This window comes from Eptatretus burgeri, chromosome 6, assembly GCF_056783735.1.
Source record: "Eptatretus burgeri isolate ZD-2024b chromosome 6, Ebu_testis_v1, whole genome shotgun sequence".
Lineage (NCBI taxonomy): Eukaryota > Metazoa > Chordata > Myxini > Myxiniformes > Myxinidae > Eptatretus > Eptatretus burgeri.
Window position 1 is genome coordinate 9,365,540 of NC_140966.1, and position 16,095 is coordinate 9,381,634.

General features: G+C 43.4%; 1 protein-coding gene across 6 annotated transcripts in view; it reads left to right on the forward strand.

The window, feature by feature from the left end:
* Positions 1-16,095, forward strand: part of LOC147024217 (E3 ubiquitin ligase RNF157-like) — a 226,821-nt gene that overhangs the window by 104,898 nt on the left and 105,828 nt on the right. For all 6 annotated transcript variants that reach the window (XM_085883910.1, XM_085883908.1, XM_085883911.1 and 3 more), the window contains 4 exons: positions 1,588-1,706; positions 2,385-2,473; positions 2,762-2,911; positions 14,824-14,941. In XM_085883910.1, the coding sequence (XP_085740036.1) occupies positions 1,614-1,706; positions 2,385-2,473; positions 2,762-2,911; positions 14,824-14,941 (450 nt within the window). In that variant the 5' untranslated portion in view covers positions 1,588-1,613. The remainder of the gene's footprint in view (positions 1-1,587; positions 1,707-2,384; positions 2,474-2,761; positions 2,912-14,823; positions 14,942-16,095) is intronic.

Genomic DNA, 16,095 nt, shown 5'->3' on the forward strand with positions numbered 1-16,095 from the left:
GGTTGTTTGCATTGATCAAATTCTCCTGAAAAGTACTTGACTGAATCGGGAATTGATTTTTTAATAATTTTTTTCGTTGCCCGATTTGAACGAAACTTTATATTGCGCGCAATGTGAAAAAAAAACGGAGAAAAGAAAGTCGAATAAATTATTGTGCGTAATCTTCTAAACACAATTTTATTTATTAATGAAAACGGAAGTATTCCATTAAAATGGCGATGTTTATTTTATGCTTAAAAATAAATCGTTCTTTGTCTATACTAAATGTTTGCGATTTTAAAATAAATCATTTCAAGAAAAAAAAAAAAGATAGCTCCAGTGAACGATACCGCTGAGGTTGTTTGCATTGATGAAATTCTCTCGAAGAGTACTTGACTGAATCGGTAATTGATTGTTTAAATAATTTTTTTCGTTGCCCGATTTGAACGAAACCTGATAGTGCACACCACAAGAGAATGGTGAGTAAGGTGGGTCAAAAATTTTTGCACTGTCGTGTGCCGTTTTGGCTGTATTTCGGGAACATACATACATACATTTACGACATTTCCGTGTTCATTAATAAATAAAATTGTGTTTGGAAGATTACGCACAATTATTTCTTTGACTTTCTTTTCTCCGTTTTTTTTTCACATTGACGCACGCGCAATATAAAGTTTCGTTCAAATCGGGCAACGAAAAAAATTATTAAAAAATCAATTCCCGATTCAGTCAAGTACTCTTCAGGATTATTTGATCAATACAAACAACCTTGTACATACATACATACATACATACATACATACATACAAGATGAGAGTTTTAGTAATATATAGATATATATAGGATATATATATATATATATATATATATATATATATATATATATATATATATAAATATGTATATACATACATATTCATATATATTGCCTGTATATCTATTGTGTGTGTGTGTGTGTGTGTGTGTGTGTGTGTGTGTGTGTGTGTGTGTGTGTGTGTGTGTGTGTGTGTTTGTGTGTATATATATATATATATATATATATATATATATATATATATATATATATATATATATATAATATATATATATATATATTTATATATATATATATATATATATATATATATATATATATATATATATATATATATATATATCAGTGCCTGAAACATACACACACACACACACACACACACACACACACACACACACACACACACACACACACACACACACACACACCTCTCAACAGACAGTTTAACATTCTGTTCTTGCATATGGTAGCTTGGCTGCCAGGTAAGCTCTCATTTCTTGGGAGCACAGCTGTGCTACTGATGCTGTGCCCCTCTGCCAGTCCAACAGTACTCATTTCACCAACCTCGGAAGGATGACAGGCTGAGTCAACCCCACCTTGTGTTAATTCTATAGTCAACAGGGCTCAAACTCAGGATCTAAGATCCAAGACCAGCCACCCTTACCACTAAGCCAACACCAGGCCAGTTTAGCATTGATATTTTCTTCTGAAGGTTCTCTTGGTTTTGCTTGTACGTCATCGGTCACTTTCATGATTGTGTTTAACTTTAACTCCTGATATGACGTCCCTGCTAGGTAACTTTTTTGCTAGCCATTTCTACATGGGAGGCGAGAGATTTGAGGGAAGCTGTCCGGAATGCTACCTCTTCGGTGAGAATCATGATCTCAACTTCCTTGGGTCAAAACCTGTTCCGGTAAATTTTTTAAATCTGACATTTCATTTATTTTTTCATTGCTGACACCTTTTTATATAACTACAATGGAAACCTCATAAAAGCAATGCCACTTGTGATAATTGTGAATGAGAAGCAAGCAGTAAACTTGACTTGAGCAAAGACATAAAGGTTTGTCAACACGATGGCGAAGGGGATCAGAACTTTAAGGCAACCTTTAGAAACGTATCTATAACTCCTGAAAGTGCACTATACCATAATAAAGGATGATTAATACAGTACATTTTTGACCCCTGCCCCATGTGACAAGGTCCGAGACTGGGACTTAAAAATAAGCTCCATCTGACTGACCGATCATCTGTCCAAGTACTTTTGTGAACATGATATTTCAAAAACCGTTGAACATTTAGCTTTCATTTTGCAGATATCTATTCCACATGACATTATCTCAACCTGATTATGTTATGGCTGTGATTGGCTGAATTCTGTTGCCATGGCAGCCATCTCAGACAACCATCTGGCTTGTGTCCACGAATTTCAAAAAACGTTGAACATTTTGCTTTCATATTCCACAGATCTATTCCTCATACCAACCAAAAGGTGGGGGACCTAGAGTGTCAGCTCCTTGTTTATGTATTTGTACTCATACAATGCCGACCTTTTCAATACATTGCTGTCCTTATCTTCCCTGTCCCACAGTTGCCTTATCCTGCTCCACTACCCAACGAGCCAGTACGAGCTTTGCGAAGCCTTGTAAATATTCGCAAAGATTCCCTACGCCTTGTCAAGTGAGCTGATCCGCTTGGCTGTATGCTGCTTCATTTTAGATGTTCTGTCATCATCTCATCACGAGGAAATGACACATTGGGCTGATGCATATGGTGTTTCCCTCCAAGTTCCCTGTCCACAAACATCAGAGGTCACATGATGCGGTGATCCAGGTGTTCACCAAAATGTGTTAATCTTCATTGTGAAACCCTCATTGTCCTCGGACATCATCATTCTGAAGATGAGAAATCAATTTGCCATAAGCTGAAGGTAATTATTGGCGATTTATTTGTCTGTGTGCATTTCAGATGCAATGAGGAGGTGAAGGCCGAAGTTGGAGAAGTAGTTCCCGTGACTCGAGTGCACTATAATGTGGAGTTCACTTTCGACAGTGATGCCCCTGTTGACATCACTATCTACTACCAGGCCACAGAGGAATTTCACAATGCGAATTTGAGGTTGTTGATGAGGGCATGGAAATTGGAATTGTGTCAAAGCGCCATAAAATTGGCATCACCATAACACCGAGCTCTGAGTAGTAGAAGCAGTAACAGAAGAATCTCTTGTGCCATGTCAGACCAGAGCCTTTTCACAGATAAATGGAAGGTTATTCATGGCAAGTTTATGACATGAAAGATTTCCATTAATCGAACACGAACACATAGGGTATTTGGGTGATTTTAACTGTTAGTGCATGTTCCAATCTGAACCTCTGGCTGATGATGTAGGGAACCTGGGTGTAAATCCCTTGTAACATGCGTAGTTGAGTTGTGTCTACGAATGTCCTTCTCATTTCCGTAAAAGCACAATGCTGTCTGCGAATGTTTTTGTCTTGCACGTGATGCAAGTACATGAACATTATGTCACGAAGAATAAATAAATAAATAAAACACCGAGGTTGATGAGGGCAAGGTCTGATTGAAGCATTGAAACCAAAACAAGAAAGCATATGAAAATGCAAAGCCTGTCCGCTTGGTATTCGGACTTCTTCTTATTCTTCCATATACTAAACAGTAACTTTGACATTTTAACTAAATTTTGAATTTATCTTCTCCATATTCTCATGGTAAAACTTTGTTGAAAATTTGATGACACACAAATTAAGTTGTTTGTTGTAGGTTCACACCGTGAAGCTTAAATGTGTTCGGAACAACAGTGAGTAAATGCACGGTGTGATTGGGATGTATTCCGATTGGCTGAGCTGGGAATACAGTGTGCACGTTAAAGATGAACAGACATCTGATGTCGGCTGATACCTTCAATGATAATGATAATAATAATAATGATATATAATTCATGATAATGGTACATAATTATTATCAATCTTCTTCATCCTTCGTATTCAGGACATGGCTGCAGGGTAGCATCATCATTGATTGAGGGCATGGTTGTGATGTTTATGCCATGCCCTCTGCTGGTTTGGGCAGGAATTGGTAATTTGACCATGGTGCTGGCCGGCTGGCGTGTGTGTGTGTGTGTGTGTGTGTGTGTGTGTGTGTGTGTGTGTGTGTGTGTGTGTGTGTGTGTGTGTGTGTGACATTTTAGACCCCCAAAGACAATTCAGACACTTTAGACCTTAACTTACACACTTTCAGACCCTTTAGACATATTTGACTGTGTTGTCCACACCATTCACAGATGGACTTTTCATATTTTGGGCATTGTATATAATTACTCCTCACAAGTAATAAAACAACTACAATGGCACTGATAGACCACATACCTCCACCATGCAATGCCTGATCCACGAGAACATATCGGGCCCAATACATTTTTGAAATATCATGCTATACAGTACTATATAGTTTTTGGCCCGATCTCTCGATGGTGAAGAATTACTTAAAAAATTAAATAATTATCGTATCGGAGTACCTTGGCGTTTTGTTTTAATTACCAAACGATTTGGCAAATCGGGATGGTTCAAGGGGGATCGGGTGACTCAAACTACCTATGGTGTCCAGTATAATGTTCATCAGTGTCATTTCTCGGACATTGACAATGTACGGTGAGACTGACGGAACCTCCTTTCAAACATCATGGATCTCTCCCGAATGACCTGCAGAGAGCAATCAACCATCAAATTTCAACCCAGACAGTTTGTAACAATTTTCATGCCAGTGGTATTTTCTCATCATATTTTCAACAAACCTTTATTTTACAGAGAATATGGAGAAAATTTATTCATATATTTTCCTTTTTTTTTTTTTTTTTAAAGCTGGTGTTTTAATCAAGTTTAGTTTGAGTACAAAGTGGACGTGGATGAGTTTTGCATTTTGGGATGCTTTTTACTTATAGTCCAGTCGCCAAATCCTGAACCCAGAAATTGTTGGTACTGTCAGGTTTTTTGATGAATTCATAAACCGGAGGGGTCCGAGATGCAGAATAAGATGCCAGCTTGACATCTTTGGGCAACTCTCATAATTTGCTTAAATCCAAGATGGCTGTCGCCCGATATGGGTGAAATAGAAAAATGGACTTAACTTTTTTTTTTTTTTTTGTATACCTTGGTCGAGGCTCGTATGAGAGCTAACACACAACTCACAGCAAGGAGGCATGAGACAAGAGGGGCGGGAGTGGAAGGGACAAAACAGTGGGGAACAGACACATTAGGTGAACTGTGGAAGGGAGAGGGATGGGGATGGGACGGGGAACATGGCGAAGAGAAGATGGACATTTCAGGGACTTTCAGGAAGGAAAGCAGGAGAAATAAAGGAAGTGGGCTTGGGTGGATTATCGGGGGTAGAAAAGATCGAGGATTTGGATGGGGGAAGATAAGAGGTGCTGGTGAACAGCTGTTTTGAAAGCCTGGAGGGAAGAATGGGAAAGAATAGAGTGAGGAAGTTTATTCCAAAGGCGGGAAAAAAGAGGAATGAAAGAGTGAAGATGAGCAGTGATTCGTGATTTTGGTAGTTTTACCAGAAGGGGGTTGTTGGCGGACCTTGAGCGCCCTGTGGAAATGTGGTGGGGACAAATCGCAGAGAGAGCAGGGGGGCAAGGCTGGAGAGGAGTCGGTAGAAGACAGAAAGACCACCGACCAACCTGCGGTGATTGAGTGAGAGGCCCAAAGACTCAGCTTCATTGCGGGAGATGCCGATGATCTTAAATGCCCTGGTTTCGACAGCGTGAAGCCGAGAAAGGTGGGAGGCAGGAGCACCAGCCCAGAGGGGAGAGCAGTACTCCATCAGGCTACGGACAAAAGCTTTGTAAGTGGTCAGGAGCTCAAGAGGGCCGAGGAAGGACTTAGCACGACGGAGGATTCCCAGTCGGCGACTGGCTTTTGAGGCGAGGTTGGAAATGTGACTTTCCCAGGAAAGGTCATGGCAGATAGTGAGACCTAGAAGCTTGAAAGAAAAGACTTCTTCCAGAGGATTGTTGAGAAAGTGGATGGGGGGTTTTGTAAACGGTCCTTTCGAAGAGACATAGTGAGAGTGTGAGATTTGTCTGGATTGAAAGACATGTTCCACGTGTTGGACCAGTTTGTGATTTTATCCAGATCTGCAGTGAGCGAAGAAGCTGCTGCTTGCCGGTCTGAGGGATGACAGATGGTACGGCAGAGGGTGGAGTCGTCGGCAAAGAGAAATAGAGGATTTTCCAGAGAGTCCGAGAGATCATTGATGAAAACCAGAAAAAGAACAGGGCCCAGAACGTTACCTTGAGGAACTCCAGCCTGCACAGGAAGAGGGGATGAAAGAACTCCATTTAGGGCCACACGTTGACTGCGACAGGAGAGGAAGTCTGCGAGCCATGAGTGGAGATGGCCTTGGATACCATGGGAAGAGACTTTGGTGAGTAGGGCAGGGTGCCAGACTGTGTCAAAAGCACGTGATATGTCCAGGGATACGGCTCGGATTTCCTGTCTGGCATTGAGGACCTCCATCCATTGATGGGAGAGCAGAAGCAGCATATCCAGGGTAGAGTGACCGGGTCTGAAACCAAATTGATGATTGGAAATCAAGCCATTGGAGAAGAGGAAGGATTTCATATCTGAAGCGATGATGGATTCCATCACCTTGCTGATGATTGGGAGAAGGCTGATTGGTCTGTAGTTATAGGGATCTGTTTTTGGACCTTTTTTATGCAGGGCAGTGATGTTAGCAGATTTCCAAGCAGATGGCAGATGACCTTGGGCAAATGAGAGGGTGAATAGAACAGAGAGAGAGTGAGCAAGAGCAGAAGAGCAGGCTTTGAGGACTTAACTTTTGATTGGAGCGTACTCGAAGGATGATTATCGTGTCTTGTTGGGGATTATTGAGTGAGGTGGCTTCATTTCTTACATTGAAACAAAGTTTTGATGTTGCTTAGCAACAGAAATATGACATGGCTTCCATGCGATGGGGGTGAAGATGGAAGGCAGTGGCACACGGTGTCTGTTTCTCCTCCCCCACCCCTCATTTTTTTATATACAAGGTCAAAGCTTGTGTAATGGCAGGAACATAAAACCCATCAGATGCATCAAAACAAAAGGAACAGTGGAAAAAGGGGGGGGGGGAGGGTGGACACCAACAGCAGGATGAAAGAACAAAATACAGAAAACTTGGACAAATAAGGGGTATGTGGAGTAATGAGGGGTAGTGCAGAGCACATTGGGTAAACAATATGGATACAGAAGAAAACTCTCAGGAAGGAAAAATTGGAAATTTGAATGACGGTGGACCAGAGGTTCGGGGAAAGCGGTTGATGGGGGTATAAAATATTATGGTTTTGGATTGGGGATGATCTGAGATGATGGTGAACAGCTTACTTGAAGACTTGGAGGGAAGAATTAGATTAAACAGAATGTGGAATTTGGTTCCACAGACAGGATAATATGAGCAAATGAGTGGAGGTGAGCAGTGATTAGTGATTTTGGTAGTTTGGGAGATTTTGGGAGGGGTTGTTGGAGGACCTTGAATGCCCTGCGGAAATATGGTGGGGACAAATCGCAGACAGAGCGGGGGGGGGGTGGGTGTGAGACTGGAGAGGAGACGGTAGAACACAGAAAGACCACCGACTTGCCTGCGGTGAGAGAGTGAGAGGCCCAAAAACTCAGCCTCATCACGGGAGATGCCAATGATCCGAAATGCCTTGGTTTTCACAGTGTGAAGCCAATAAAAGTGAGAGGCAAGAGCACCAGCATTGAAACCAGCAAACAAAGTGGAGAACAGTACTCCATCAGGCTGTGGATGAAAGCTTTGTATGTGGTCAGGAGCTCAGGTGGGCAGAGGAAGGACTTTGTAAAACGGAGGATTCCCAGTCGGAGACTGGCTTTAGAGGCCAGGTTGGAAATGTGGCTTTCCCAGGAAAAATCATTGCAGATATTGAGACCCAGAAGTTTGAATGAAAGGACTTCTTCCATAGGATTCTTGAGAAAGTAGATGAGTGGGGGGGGGGGGTCCAAAAAATCCTTTCGGAGAGATATAGTGAGAGTGTGAGATTTGTCCGGATTGAAAGACATGTTCTTCGTGTTGGACCAGTTTGTGATTTTACCCAGATCTACAGAGAGCCAAGAAGCTGCTGCTTGCCGTTCTGAGGGATGTCAGATGGTACAGCAGAGGATGGAGTCATTACGAAAGAGATAGAGGATTTTCCAGAGAGTCAGAGAGATCATTAATGAAAACCAGAAAAGGAACAGGGCCCAGAACGCTACCTTGAGGAACTCCAGCCTGGACAGGAAGAGGGGATGAAAGAACTCCATTTAGGGCCACACGTTGGGTGCAATAGGAGAGGAAGGCTGCAAGCCATGAGTGGAGATGGCCTTGGATACCATGGGAAGAGAGTTTGGTGAGCAGGACAGGGTGCAGACCATGTCAAAGGCACACGATATGTCTACGGATTTGGCTCTGATTTCATGTCCGGCATTGAGGATCTCCATCCATTGTTGTGAGAGCAAAAGCAGCATATCCAGGGTAGAGTAACCTAGTCTGAAACCAAATTGATGATCGGAAATCAAGCCATTGTTGAAGAGGAAGGATTTAATGTCTGAAACGATGATGGATTCCATCACCTTGCTGATGATAGGGAGAAGGCCGATTGGTCTGTCGTTGCAGGGATCTGTTTTTGTACCTTTTTCTGCAGGGCAGTAATTTTTGCTAATTTCCAATCAGAGGGCAGATGACCTTGAGCAAATGAGAGGGTGAATAGAACAGAGAGGGTGAGCAAGAGCAGAGGAGTAGGTTTTTAGGACACGTGGGCTGATGCCGTCCGGACCGGTTGCAGAATCTGAGTCGAGGTTTGACAGCAAGCTCTCCACTTTGTCAGAAGAAAAGGACACAGAGTCCAGGGACAGTGGAGTGTGACTGGGTAAGGTGGGGAGAGAAAGTGATGGGTTTCTGCCACAAGATTTCAATGCAAACACCGAGTTTAGGCATTCAGCCTTTTCACGTGCGGTATCAGCAGTGCGGCCAATTGAGGTAAGGGAGGGGATGGAGGGGGAACATACACCAGAAACAGATTTGATGAGACGCCACCAGGATTTGGAGGAGAGAGAGGTTTGAGAGTTCAGAATAGAGCTGAGAAAGATGTTGTTTTCTGGCTGTCCTGAGGGTAGATACCATCTTGTTCCGAGCTTTATGTAAGGAACTGAGAGTACCCTCAGTTGGGTTTGCTTTCCATGAGGTAAAGGCAAGTTGTTTCAGGACAACCGCTTCGTCACAAGCTGGGCTCATGGAGTAGCTGGAACATAGATTTGTGACCACTAATATGGCTCATTTGCATTACGCCTTTGGGTGGAAATGCCCATCTCAGACCAGCTTTGGTGGGCAATTAAAAGTGTTGAATGTTCCACAAAGTTATATGTTTTCTGGGACACCCTGGAATCATATTTTATCTTTCTGAACCACAACTGAAAAGTTATTGTGATGTAAAATGCCAAGTTATCAATTTTGAAGTTTTCGTCACTCATTCACAAATACTGTATCTACGGTATATTCTTTTTTATTTTAGATATGTATATATTGTTACGAATTTGGAATTCAATTGCACACAACATACAGGTTCCCTTAGTCAGCTATGTCGATAAGTGCATGTTCCCTAGATAGCTCACCTTTCATTGTTTAAATGTTCAGAGATCGATTAGATGCGCTGTGGATCGATTTAATAGTTAGGGAGCGAACAATGGAGACGTCCCTCCCCCTCTTCTGCGAAGAGGAAGAAGAACCATGCGGTGATGTCAACAACTCCCTCCCACCCGTGGTTGAGCGGGGGTGGATCACGAGGGCATGAGTTATGCCGGGTGCGGGGGAGGGGGTGCAAAGGATAAAGAGGACATCCTTTCTTTGTTCGTGTGGGAGTCCAGTGGCAGAGTTCGTGTGGAAGTCCCGTGAAAAGAGTTCGTGCAGAGTCCCGTGGCAGAGTTCGTGTGGAAGTCCCATGAAAAGAGTTCGTGGGAGTCCCGTGAAAAGAGTTGGGGGAGTCCTGTGGTAGGGCTGAGTTCGTGGGAGTCCCGTGAAAAGAGTCCCGTAGGAGTCCCGTGGTAGGGCTGAGTTCGTGGGAATCCCATGGCAGAGTTCGTGAAGAGTCCCATTCTGAGTCCCGTGGCAGAGTTCGTGTTCTGAGTCCCGTGGGAGGAGTAAGCTTTTTGCTTTGGCAGTTGGGGGAGTCCGGAGGAACCCAGAAGCCAAGGAGCTGCGTGGAAGTCCGGGCGTCGTGAAGGAGACGCGAGCTGGAGGCGCAGCCTTGCCTGCTGTGTCGCGCAAACCACGCGTTTGTGTGGAGAGAGCCGGAGAGAGCTTGCCTGCTACACAGATGGCCCGAGCTCGACCGCGGCTAAGCTAGCTGCCGTGGGGAAGGAGCATCGCGGGTCGCCCAAGCGCGTTCGTGTGGAGAGAGCCGGAGAAAGCTCGCCTGCCACACGGAAGGCCCGAGCTCGACCGCGGCTACGCAACCTGCTGTGGGGATTGGACGTCGCGAGCCGCCCAAGCCAGACACCACGAGGGTGCAGGTAACCTGCAACGGTCTCGTGGGACTTGTTCGATCTGCCAAGTCCCACGCCATAAAGACCCAAGAGGTCCAGTCTGACCCCATTGCCATTGATGGGGTCTTTTTCCTGCTTTTCTTTCGAATGAATGTTGTGGCGCCAAGTCCTGTAAGTAAAACTGTGTAAGTGACTGTACATTAATAATTGCTTATAGACGGTTGTAGTTCTTTTGTCGTGCTTTTGTTGCTTGTATAATTGCATACGTGTTTTGCCTTATATAATTGCATACGCGTTTCATGATAATAAATGTCCTTGTGTGAATGTAAACCTGCTCGTTTCGTCCATTCCCTCATTGACTGAACATTTCGTGTGTTGGGAGTTAGAAAGCCGTTGGTTTGCCGTAATAGGGGGATATTTGGACCGACGGTTCTCGGCGATTACGCCGCTCGGAATCGCGCACGGTCAAGCTCGCCTCGGCGGTTTGTTCCGTACGAGTTCCGTCGAGGGTGGAATACCCCGGTAGTTGGATCACGTGGGTATTTAGGTACATTGAAGATTGGCAATCGACCCTACCCCACGTGATCTGCCGATTGGCGTATTTCGGTTCTTGTACAAGGACCCGTCGCTCGGAGTTATCCGGGCGGTGATCTATATTCTGGGCGATCGGTCGGGCCGACTCGACTTGCGGCTCCATTCAGAGCGGTCGGTTGGCAGCTGACTCCCGGCCAGTAACAATATATACAATATATACATATATATATATATATATATATATATATATATATATATATAGATATATATATATATATATATATATATATATATATATATATATTTATAGTCACAGAACCAGGATTCAGGCACCAGCATGAGGGGAAGCACTTGGGTTCCTCCCAAATGCCTGTGCCTAAAGGCAGACTTGCCACGGATAACTCCACAGCCCGGCAATCACAAACGTCAATTATCTTTTCAACTCTAACAGGGTTCCCTGTCTGACACTGTTTACATGAAGAGCTGACTCGATCAATTGAGGTCCGTGCCCTCAGCATGCACTCGGACTGTTGCCGAGTGAAATAGTGAGAGCACACTGGCTAAAAACAACAAATTGCATGGGTTTAAAACTTCCCGTCTAACAAGAATATGGAATGTGCTGGACCATCGGAGTACAGGACACTATGAGCAGGTTGAACGAAACAATTACAAGGGTTCATTCATAAGGAGCATGAAGAAATGCATGTGGCACAGTGATGATGAGGGATTTATTCGCAGGGAATATTCATACATCAGGGATATACATAGTTGTGTGGCATGGCAAACGACATACAGTGATACCGATTCATGCAATCGAGGATCCAAGAGCAGCGTTAACCCGAGCTATTCATCTTACACAGTCGTACTTAGATTAACATGACAGGTGCCATCAGAATCACTCTGTGAAAGGATAGATGAGCAAGAGAGAGAAGCAAAGCTGATGCGTTGGTGGCCTCTGGCTTACCTGACACGAACACGTGGGAACATGCCAGTCCAAAGTGCAGGGAAGGTAAGGATGGTGGTAATGAAGAGGTGGTGTCTGGGTGTATGATGGAGGTGCTCGTGGGGTACAGTGTCAGGTGCTAAGAGTAAGAAAGACAGGGTGTGAGTCTGGTCACTCTCAAAAGAACAGTTGTTTGGGCTTTGCCCTCTTTGACAGCTCTTTGTGTGCCCACAGGAGACGAGTTGCAAAAAGAGAGAAAGAATGTATAAGAATTAGAACTGCCTATCGTGTGTGGTTGTCAATTTCACCTCTCACTCAATACTGCGCCTGGACTGGATGGCGTTTGGTCCGCTCGCTTCCTCTGCATCCCTTTCCGTTCCTTCCCCTTCAGCAGCAAGCAGCAACAAACCTTGTGGCAACCACTCCATCAAGCAAAAACCTAGCAACCACCACACCAGCTCCTTTCAAGCAACCAGCTGCATTATTTAAGGGGTCTGGAGAGGTGGAGTTTGGCAGGGGTCAAGGGTGAATCCTCGCCTCTTGTAGGTATGGTTCCCGGGAGAGAGGGTCATGTGCTACCATTTTTTCCTCCAAGGGCAGTGCACCCATTGGCCCAGATGTGCTCTGGGGTGACATCACCCTCTCTGCGAGTCTGCTTGTTTAGAACCACTTCCACTCATCCTCCGAACATGTCATGCACATTCTCTCCTGACTCAACATGGCACCGATGTGTAGTGCTCCCCATATGTCGCTTGAACACCCAGGAATGGTGTGGATGGCTTGCTGGACAGCAGGACGGCCCCTGCTGATAGAAGAATGTGAAGGAATGGTGTGAAGGCTTAGGTTGTAGTGGTGCCGTGCTTGGGTAACAGCAGTTGGCGGTGCTGGCTTCTATACTGACGAGCTTAAGCAGTGCAAACCAAATGTGTCCATGTGCAAGGCAAGGTGATGGTCCCAAAGTGTGGGAAGGTGGTTTGCAGTGGTGAGATGTATAAGGTTGGTGTGGTTGTGGAGTCGAAGCGTCATCATTGGGTTATAGCAATTTGTACTGTGGAAGAAGGCTAGAAAGGCGAGCTCGATTGGTGGTGTTGAACGGAAATAAAGTCCGGTGCATGTCCGAAGCAGGCAGGGTGGTTATCGTTGGTGCATGTGGAAGAATTGTGGTGAAGAAGGCTATTGTGGTTGAAATGACAGTTTGGTTATGGCACACAAATTCAAACGGGGTCTTGGTGTGCATCTTGGATCTGATCTCGAAAATGTCTGTGTTGCCTTGTATTTGCAACATTGTTGCATTTACGACTGTGCTGGCACATCAAATATTGTGGTTGCTAACCTTTCACAATCCTCCGCTTGTATATGTCTGTGTTGCCTTGCATCTCTGTGCTGGCCCCTCTTAGGTTGTGGCTGCTGCTGGTATGTTCTCCCTCCTGCTGGTATGTTCTCCCTCCTGCAAGTTGCAATCCTGTGTGGAAAAGAACAAAGTATGCATACGCAGTGTGACAAAGCACTTGGCCTACGTGTTGCAATGTTTTGATTCGGTGGATGGGGTGGCTTTCTTGAGCCCTGTGGATCCTTCCAAAGCCAGGTAGTTGAAACCCAAACATCATGTGGACTAACTTAAACGTATTCTGTGCTGTAATGGCACATAAATCCATCACAGAACACCCTGTTCAAATAAATAGTGAACTCGAATGCCATTTAAATCGATGTCCAGTGGACCCTCTGAAACGCAACAACACTTGAGATAGACAAAATCAATTCCGTGGACTTCTTTTTGGCATATGCATTGCACACACACCTTCCAGGGGGCAGCAGTGCCCTCCAGGCCTTTGTGTGCAGTGCCGTCTGTCATGAGGAAGGTGGCACACTGCAGTGCGGCTTGTAGAACAGAAGTCAGAAATCCATCCTGCAGGCCTGTAGTTGTCCCAAAAAGGCCAAGGGGGTCAACGTCCTCGTAATTCCTTTTGGTGACACACAGAGAGAGAGAGAGAGAGAGAGAGAGAGAACGAGAGAGAACGAGAGAGAACGAGAGAGAACGAGAGAGAGAGAGAGAGAGAGATGGTTAAACTAAATCTAGAGCCTGTTTTAAGAATGGTTTCGGTTTGAGGGCCGAGGGGGTGGTGCGGGCCCCATCTTTTGGTTTTCAAGAATGAGACTCAGAATGTTAAAAGCGGCACAGAACCCCCATTGTATATACAATACTGTACGTGATGATGACATTCCCTTTAGCCACCATGCCCATTCAGAAGAAGACCTCAATTATCTGGGTGGACTGGGCAGGAAACTTGAGCACGTAAGGAGGTGAAGAATAGATATTCTATCTTGGGAAGCATTTTTGGATGCGTACAGTATAAACGGTGTATCAACGCTCAAGACTCCTATATAATGTGGTACTTCTGATTATACTGTTCACCTCAAGCAAGGAAATTGGTCCAGAGTACCATCAGACAATGGCATTCATCTCACCCAATGAAGTTTCTGTTACATCTCACCCAATGAAGGATCAGTTCCAGACAAGGCAGTACAATGACGATTACACAACTTCTTCGCTCTCCTGCCACTCAGTTTCTCTTTCTGTATCACCACTATAGTACCTGTGAGTTGTATTTTAATTGCTTATCTCTAATATGTTTTCTTTTTTCTCTCTTTACATCTGTATCTGCATCATATTAAAATGTAAAACAAGTCTGACTATCTCCTTAATTTATGTTGTGTATACAGATTGTATTTGATCTAACAATGTGTTAAACTGACCGACAAAGCACGGCAAGAATCATCATGTTGAACTTCTGATGTCGGAAGACTTTTCAGCTCAAGTGCAAAGATATGAAGTTACAGTAAACTAAGGCATTGATATTCGGTATGTGTTTTAGAATTTCTCTGTAAACGTTGAGGGATTTCTAAGCCTAAGATCATGGTTTAACATGAGGAACAGATAATTTTGTGCAATATAATATAAGTTATGAGTTTTCCCGTTGTGCTATTATTGGTGCTGTTGGCAGGTATGTACCCAAAACTCCACAACTGCAGTCAGAAGCAAGCCAGTTCAAAGCAGCAGCTGGTCAGCAGTTCTTTCTACCAAGTCACACCATTGATCCTTCTGATTGGTACCTGCAGGAGGTGTGTATAATAATAATAATAATAATAATGATAGAATCACTGGACCTGTAGCTTATCTGGGCCCTGGCCTAATGTTGTAACCCAAATTTGGTAGCATTCTGACTGGTGGCTCTGGAGAAGAAGATTTTTGAAGGAATTTCCATGATTTTCCCAAAAATTGACGACGTCGGCCATTTTGCCACACTTCCGGTCACATGATTGGCATGACCTTCGGCTTGTAGCATGGTATTGTGTACACTGTGGTCCTAAATGAGGAGAAAGCTTAGAAATTGAACCCAGTTTTAATAAGATAAACAATCTTAATGTTATATAATGCCCATGTGTCTGTGCTTTCAGAAAATGTATACTTTGCTTTGGGTCCTATGGATATAGTTGCTTACAAAGCATGTTTTTATCCAAACACAGGCTATTTTTTTTCCATTTTTATAGCTCATTTTTTAGAAATGGGTTACATGTATGATTGCATATGTTGTCCAAAATGGTTGAAAATGCATTTTTTGTTTGATATATATATATATATATATATATATATATATATATATATATATATATATATATATATATATATCATTATACATAAGAATAGAACAATTCCTCGAAACAGTACATTTCTTATGACCTTCTGCATATCTTGGCACCTTCAAATGTGTAAAATCTCAGATTTTGCAAAATTTCCCCCAGTCATAGTGAAGCTTACAAAATCTTATTCCAGAAATTTGAAATGCATCTGATAGAACATCTTAAATAGCAATTTACTTCTGCATAAAGTGATGATTTAAAATGGCAAGTTTCAACATGGATCATTACTACATACCAGTTTTTAGGTTCACTTCCATGATTGGGTTAAAAAATGTTAGGAAGTACGTAATAAATTGCATTTACCAAGCTGCTACAAAATTACTGGTAGCTTTTAGCTTGATTTTATAACCATAGAATAAGTTTATCAAGATGGCCCTATGATATAAAAATCAATACCAAAGGCCAGTTTGTGTTCAGTATACAGAACATCAAAGGTCGTTAGGAAGTACGTAACGTTTTTAAGAAATCTGCACTTTTAATCCTAAGATGTTAGTTTGGTTCATCACAGCATGTATTTCTATGGTTAAGTTTATGTGCATATATATTTATGACCTGAATGAACACTGATCAATTTG